General features: G+C 60.9%; 1 protein-coding gene across 1 annotated transcript; it reads left to right on the top strand.

Moving 5' to 3' along the window:
• Positions 1–1,891: 1,891 nt before the first annotated feature.
• Positions 1,892–7,671, top strand: Adamtsl5 (ADAMTS like 5). Its single transcript, XM_045134573.1, has 12 exons — positions 1,892–2,111; positions 2,231–2,470; positions 2,557–2,648; positions 2,783–2,843; positions 2,964–3,072; positions 3,634–3,761; positions 4,391–4,502; positions 4,722–4,808; positions 4,883–5,043; positions 5,274–5,472; positions 5,546–5,617; positions 5,841–7,671. Exons 1-12 carry the CDS (start codon positions 2,109–2,111, stop codon positions 6,140–6,142), a joined length of 1,566 nt encoding a protein of 521 aa, XP_044990508.1. The 5' UTR covers positions 1,892–2,108; the 3' UTR covers positions 6,143–7,671.

The raw sequence follows: 7,671 nt of genomic DNA, 5'->3' as shown, positions 1-7,671 counted from the left end.
GATTTACTCAGGGCAGCCCTTCCCTCCCCAGCCCTGCACGCAGCCGCCAGGCACTGAGAAGCTCCGAGGCCAACCCCTAACTGGCCCCTGACAAACCCACCCAGTGGATGCAGCAGGCACTGAACCCTGCACAGGGCACATATACAGCAGGCTGTCTGCTGTGCAGGGCGTGCATACAAGCATTCCACTTTACAGAGGGCTCACTGAGCAGGCACTCTGTAGAGGGAACACAGTAGACAGTACGCTTTGCAGGCGGGGCATACAGCAGGCACTCTGCTTTGTAGGAAGTGCGTTGAGTAGGTGCTCCACGGGCAGTGTATACAATAAGTAGTCTACTTTGCAGGCAGGGCATTCAGCAGGCACTTTTCATTGCAGGGAAAGTGCTCAGAAGCGGTAGGCAGGTCGGTGGGCTTCCTGAAGGAGGAGCCAACCCCTGAGCTGCCCATAGTCCACCTGGAGGGCTCTCGGCAGAGGACTCGGCTCTGTTCTTGGGAGGGGGAAACTGAGGCTGGGCAGATGAGGTGGGCCGGGCTTGGAGGCTGTGGGCGGGGAGGGCGGCGCCGGTGACGCAGCGCCCGGGAATGCGGCCCGGAGGGTCCCGCCCGGGGAGGGGAGGGGAGAGCGCGGGGGCCCGTCCCCACCCGTGACCGCGGGGCGTGCGCGCGCATTCCCGGGCTCTGAGCACGGCGCCTGGAATAGCCGCCCAGCTGGACGTCCCAAGGTCAGTGGCGCCGGACGCCGACCAGGCCGCGGTCAGTCCCCAGCCGCAGGTCCACGCCGCTCGCGGACCACGCGAGGGCGCCCCCGGGGCCCCGCCGCCAGCACAACCAGTAAGTCCCTCTGATTATCCTGCCGTCATCCCGACTTTCCGGCGCCCCGACTCTCACACGGGGCCCCGCTGCAGCCCACAACGAGGGTACGTGAGGGTCTGAGCCCGAGGCCGGCTGGCCATAGACCAGCGGTGCCTAGGGCCCCGGAAGGCGCGAGGTGCATTGTGGGAGCCCCACCTTCCATCACCCATGGGTGGAGTGGGGAGACAGAGGCCAAGGCGTCCTCCCCAGCTTCGTGGGTCCGTGGCTGGCCACACAGCAGTGACCAGAGGACAGGTCCGGGGCTGCTCGTGGGTAGCTAGTGACTTCACCACAACTTTGCAGGTGGGGAAACTAAGGCCCAGGAGCCCTGCCTCTTCCCTCGGCAGACTCCACAGCTCACCCTGCACAGATGAAGCCATGAGGCCACCGCTGCATGCAAGCCAGGTCATCCTTCCCCGCTGGCCCGAACGGGGTGTACAGGAGCAGAGGGGTTCCCTGGAAGGTAGGATGCAGATGGGGGTACAGTGAGGGTGATGCTCATGACCCAGCCCCCACCCGCTACCTCCTCTGCAGGGTCTCCGAGATTGGTGGACTGAAGCCAGCTGGTTCCCACTACACAGATGGGGAAACTGAGGCCCAGTGAAACAGAGTGGCTGGTCCTTGGCCACCCAAGAAGGTAGCAGGATAATTGTGGGGAAGGCAGTGAACGGGTTGGAGGCTGGCAGCCATCTGGGCACTGTCTTTGAATGATTCCTCCCTTCCACCAAGAAGCATTGATTAGGCACCTCCTATGTGCATTATAAAATAATTCACAGCCTGGCTGGAGAGATGGCTCAGCGATTAAGTGTACTTTCCGCATAAGCGTGAGGGCCAGAGTTCTAGTCTCCCTCCACCACCCACTCTCCTCCTACACACACTGCTGTGCACATGCAAAAAACAAATGCACAACCAACCAATGATAGCAGGTCTGCAGAGTGCTGTGGTGCTCAGAGCACTCAGGAAGCTGAGCCAGGAGAATGGCCACGAGTTTGAGGCCAGCCTGGGCTAGAGCAAGACCTTGTGTGTGGGTGGAAGGGGAGCGAGGCATGGTAGCACATGCCTGTCATCCCAGCACTGGAGATGTGGAGCCAGAGGGACCAGAAATTCAAGGACATCCTCTGCTACACAGTGAGTTTGAGGCCAGCCTGGACTACATGAAACCCTGTCTCAAAAAGCAATGCAGGCTGGAGAGATGGCTCAGTGGTTAAGACGCTTGCCAGCAACGCCTAAGGACCAAGGTTTGATTCCCCAGTACCCATGGTAAGCCAGATGCACAAAGTGGGGCATGCGTCTGGAGTTTGCAGCAGCTGGAGGTCCTAGTGCGCCCATTCTCTTTCTGTCTTTTCTCCGTTTGAAAAAAAAAAAAAATGCAAGCACAGCTGCAAACAGCTCTGCAGGCGGGTCTATCAATCATGGCGTGTCTTCGTGGAGACCAGGCAGCTCAGAGAGGGTCAGCCACCTTCCCAGACCACAGAGCGAGCCAGGGCCAAGATGGCACTCCGCCTGGGTCCCAGGGACCCCCACTGCCCAGACCTCGGCTCCCCAGACCCCGCCCCTTCCAGAACCTTCTGCTCTTGCTGTGGGTCCTCCTGGCCTGTGATCTGGGGGCCACTGCTCAGGTAGGCCAGGGGGCAGGAGCAAGCGGGGAGGGGGGTAGCTGGACAGTGTGCGGCCTCCGGCTGACCGCCCCTGTCTCCCCAAGTAGGGTCCGGGGCAGTGGACGCCCTGGGGTTCCTGGAGCCGCTGCTCGAGCTCTTGCGGTCCGGGCGTGTCGGTGCGCAGCCGTCGCTGTGTCCGGTGAGCCGCGCCCTTCCCTCCCGGTGCCCTTTAGTCCCGGGAACTTTCTGGAATGTGGGCCAGGCTGGCTGATGGGGAAGGGGTCCCCAGGGAGGCCCACCCCACCCCGTGCTCATCCGCCCGACTTCTTGCAGACTTCCAGGGGAAGAACCCTGCTGGGGGGACAGCCACGAGTACCGCTTGTGCCCGCTGCCGGTAGGTAGGCCCGAGTCCACCCCGTGGCCCTCTCGCTGTCTCCCTCATGCCTCCATCATACTGGCCTCACTGCCATCTTCCCACACTACCCGGGGTTCACCCACTGATCTGCAACTCTAGGACTGCCCTCCAGGAGCTGTGCCCTTCCGAGACCTACAATGTGCCCTATACAATGGTCACCCTGTCCTGGGTACCCAGGCGACCTACCAGTGGGTGCCCTTCCACGGGGGTGAGTAGCCTGGCTTCTGGGGTTCAGAAGGAGAAAGCTCTGGAGGGAGGCCCAGAGAACCAGGCAGGGCATGGGCGCTGGGGCATTGGAGGATTCATAGGAGTTTGAAGCTAAGCTTAAGGGAGCAGGGCCCCTTCTGCCCAGGCCCAGGAAATGTCACTGAACGGGGCTGAAAATAGTGAGTTATGTAACCGGGTGCCCCGGGCAGTATGCATCCACATTCAAGAGAAACGCACACTCCACGGTGGAGGCAGACAGGAGACAAGCCCACAAAATTCCATCCCCAGCCCTGGGCCAACCGGGGCCCACCGCGACCGGATCTAACCCGGTTCCCGGCGGGGGCTCCTTCCCGCGGGCGTGACCCGACAACACGGTCAGCCTTGCTGCCTGGCGGGAGAAACTGAGGCCCACGGAAGCGGAAAGTGGGCCTGGAGGGGAGGGACGGGGAGAATGTCTGGGGGTGCGGTTTCTAGGGGGCGGGCCAGGAGAGGGATGTGGTTTGGGATGACTAGGGGTGTACGAAATGCAGCCCCCAAGGTGAACCCGAGCTCCCACCCGTAGCGCCCAACCTGTGCGACCTCAACTGCCTGGCAGAGGGACACGCCTTCTACCACAGCTTCGGCCGCGTCCTAGATGGCACCCCGTGTAGCCCGGGAGCGCAGGGCGTCTGCGTGGCTGGTCGCTGCCTGGTAAGGACTTGCTGGACCCGCCCACCCCAGACCACGCCCACTCTACACCTGGACCCGCACATTCCTTAAACCACGCCCACCCACACATTCAGCCACGCCCACCTCGGACCGCGAGGGTCTATTACATCCAGGTCCCGCCCACCCTAGGATGGGCGCTTTAGCCTCCTTGTTTCAGAGCCTTCCCAGCCCCTGCATCCAGTCCCATTTCAAGGCCTTACGCGGGCCCTGAGTCTTTTATGTATGTCTAGACCCCGCCCCCCTAGGTCCTGCCCCTTTATTCCTGACCAGGCCCCACCTATCCTCACCCCTAGACCCTACCCCCTCAGCCACCAAACCTTTTCTTTCTGGTCCCACCTCCCTCACGCTCACCTATCCTGCACTTCCAGAACCCAATCCCCCTTCTCTAATCCCCGCCCACTCCACCCAAGCCACACCCTTCTCCACGCTGCTCCTACACGCTTCCCTCAAGTGCCCGCCCACTTTCCGTAGGCCACGCCCCCACCCTCCACAGATCCCCGCCTACCTTCAATCCTCCATCCCTCACCTTTGCTGCAAGCCCCACCCACCCAATAAGGCCCCGCCCCCTCACGACCCCACCTCACCGCCTGTCCCCCACCCCTACCCCTCAGAGCGCCGGCTGCGATGGGGTCCTGGGCTCCGGCGCCCAGGAGGACCACTGCGGCCGCTGCGGTGGCGCCAACGACTCGTGCCTCTTCGTGCAGCGCGTGTTCCGCGACGCCGGTGACCGCCCGCCTACCTTCCTCCCGCGTGCTGGGCGGGAGCGGCTCCTTTAACTGCGGGAGGACGGCCCATGCTCATTGGGCAGCTTTCAGGCCTGCTCCTCCCGCCCTCCCTTCTGATTGGCCGACCGTTCCGCCCTCCCCTTAGCAACCCGGGTTTTAACCCTTCCGGGTCCAGCCGCCGTAGTTTCTCATCTAACTCGGCTCCCTCCCCCGCTAGGTGCCTTCGCCGGCTACTGGAACGTGACCGTGATCCCCGCGGGAGCCAGACACATCCGCGTGGTTCAGCGGAGCCGCAACCTCTTGGGTAAGGCGGGGCGGGCCGGGCCGGGCGGGCGGGAGAAACTGAGGCTGGGGCGTGGGCTCATGGATCCCTTGCAGCGCTGCTGGGCGGCGACGGGCGCTACGTGCTCAACGGGGACGCGGCGGCCAGCGCGCCTGGCACCTACGAGGTCGCGGGCACGCGCCTGCTCTACACCCGCGAGGGCCAGGCCGAGACACTGCGTGCCGTCGGGCCCACGACCCACGACCTGCTCTTGCAGGTGCGGAGCGCAGGTGGGCGGGCGGAGGAGGGCAGACAGAGTCAGAGAAGGATGGGGTCAAATGGGGAGGGGTCAGCTGGGGTCAGAAATGGGATAAGCCTGGTCAGAGAGGGAGAGGCTGGGGTCGGTCAGATGTGGTCAGAGGCAGGGATGTGAGAGGCCAATGCTGGGGTCAGATGAGGGAGGCTGAACTTGAAGGTCACTGGGTTCCTGGCTTGTCCCCACTCCAGGTCCTCCTCCGGGAGCCCAATCCTGGTGTGCACTTCGAGTTCTGGCTGCCTCGAGAGCACTATGGCCCCTTCCAGGCACAGGCCCAGGCCCTGGGCTGGCCCCTGCGGCAGCCTCAGCCAAGGGAGGTGGAGCCTCGACCTGCCGAGCCGCCTGCTGTCCAGGTGGCCATCCCTGCCCAGGTCCCTACCCTGGCCCCAGGTAAGCAGGCACAGCCAGTATGAGGCAGGCAAATGTGACGGGTCTCTGCTACTCACAGCACTGTACCCCACAGACCACTGTCCACCATGCCCGGACACCCGAGGGCGTGCCCACCGGCTCCTCCATTACTGTGGCAGTGACTTTGGTGAGACCCCTGCCTCTAAGTAACCTGCTGACCTCTAACCCTATCTAATTTCACTCTTGACCTTTCCTTCTGATACCATCATGACTTTGGTAGTACCTTTAGCCCCTCATATCTGGATCCCTGACCTGACCCTTACTCCTGAGCTCAGCTAACCCTGAGGCCCTAGGTCCCACCTGACCTTCTCTGTCCCCTCTCCTGGCCATGGCATGCATCCTGCCTACAGTGTTCCAGGCCCGCGTGCTAGGCCGCCACCGCCAGGCCCAGGATACCCGCTATGAGGTACTCATCCTGCTCATCTATAAGAACCGGTCACCACTGCGAACTCGAGAGTATGTGTGGGCTCAGGGCCATTGTCCTTGCCCATCACTGGCCCCCCATCGGGAGTACTTGCTGGCCGTCAGACGCCTTGTCAGCCCTGATGGCACGCAGGACCGGCTGCTGCTGCCCAGTGCTGGCTATGCCCGGCCCTGGAGTCCTGCTGAAGATAGCCGTGCCCGGCTGGCGGCCCGGCGCTGTCCTGTATAAAGTCCTCACCACACATGGCAAGAAGACCTGCCTGGCCACACTGGAATTGGGTTTTTCCCTCTCAGTCTGGTGTCCAGGGAGCTGCATTGAGGACATGCAGAAGCCCAGACAGCTTTCCTCTCTCACCTCTGTTGCCAGAAAGCCAAAGGGAGTGGACACTGAGAAATCTGTTTTCATTCTCCTTGCCTCACTCACTGCCTCCAAGATGCTTCCGAACATGCACACTTCATGGTGTACCAGTGTCCCCTATTTCCCTGCCATCAAGATGCCCCTTACTGTTTGACTCCCTGACAGTCTCTGTTTTCTTGTCACTGGAACATGCACACAGCCTCCGTATCTGCAGAGACACTGCCACAAACAGGCGTGGCCTTTAGGAGATGCCTGCCCTGTGTACTGTACATTATCAGATTCCCCTCTCACCCTGACTCCCAGGAAGCTCAGAGGCAATCTTGAGCACTTCATGATTCTGGCTGAGTTTCCTCTGGCCAACATGGAACTGTCCATCTTTTATTCCTGCTTAATAATAACTTAGAAAAATCCCCCACCACATACATGTTCAGCCACAGGAACTTGGGGACATTTTGGCAGAGTGACAGCCAGTGGGCCATCTGAGAGGCCCTTGCTACTCCACCCTGCTGGCCATTAGCTATGGTTGAGGGCTGAGGAGATGCCTCCCCCCTGCCCCACGACCTTAAAGTTGACTTCATTCAGGTCAGGCTTCACCCCTCTGTGGACCTTAGTTTCCCCCTCTGTGGACCTTAGTTTCCCCATCTGCCTGTGGACTTTCTGCTCTCCTGGTGTCTCCTGGCTCTTCCTTCACAGATTGCTACAATGAGAATTTATTGAGTGCTGAATGTATATAAGGGACCCAGCAGGACCTGTGAAGGGACAAGTTTGGGCCCAGGAGGAGGAACAAGTGACTTCTCCATCACCTATGGCCTTCTGTGGTGTGCCTCTGCCATTTGGACTGCTGAGGGAGAGTGCCGCTGGCCATGGACGTGGTGTGGCCGGTACTGCAGAGAGTCTTGGGGTCCCTGTGCCCCCTGGTGGCTGGAGAAGGGATAACAAGACCCATGACCTGGACCTTGAAGGGATACAGCCTGATACATTGGCCTCTTCTCTGCAAGATGCTTGGCTCTGTCCTGCCCCAAGGCCTTTGCTGTGCAGTTCCTGCTGGCTGGGGAGGGCCTTGGGGACCACATGCTGACCCTGGGATGCCCACCAGGATACCTGGGCCAGGTCCTATCTAGGAACTGATGCCCTTGACAAAGAACAAGGCATGCAGTGGAGCAGTGAAAAGGACCCAGGAAGACAGAAGTGGTTGGTTATTCCCAGCAGTAGCATGCTGTCCCCATGAGCAGGATGCGTGGAGGTCCCGAACAGCTGGCCCAGGCTGTTTTGGATGGACATGTAAACCGCAGCTAATAGGATTTTTGCAATTTGCACTCTGCCTTCAGCCTAAACAGTAGAGAGGCAGGGATATTTTCATATGAAGACAGGGAAGCTGAATAGTAAACTAATAAAATGTA

Source organism: Jaculus jaculus, chromosome 15 (genome assembly GCF_020740685.1).
Source record: "Jaculus jaculus isolate mJacJac1 chromosome 15, mJacJac1.mat.Y.cur, whole genome shotgun sequence".
Taxonomy (NCBI): Eukaryota; Metazoa; Chordata; class Mammalia; order Rodentia; family Dipodidae; genus Jaculus; species Jaculus jaculus.
This window is presented reverse-complemented; position numbering and strand designations above follow the sequence as displayed.

Coding starts and splice junctions, on each gene's coding strand:
- Adamtsl5 (XM_045134573.1), top strand. Junction 3,762..4,390: donor GCGTGGCTGGTCGCTGCCTG/GTAAGGACTTGC, acceptor CCTACCCCTCAG/AGCGCCGGCTGCGATGGGGT. Junction 4,503..4,721: donor GCGCGTGTTCCGCGACGCCG/GTGACCGCCCGC, acceptor CTCCCCCGCTAG/GTGCCTTCGCCGGCTACTGG.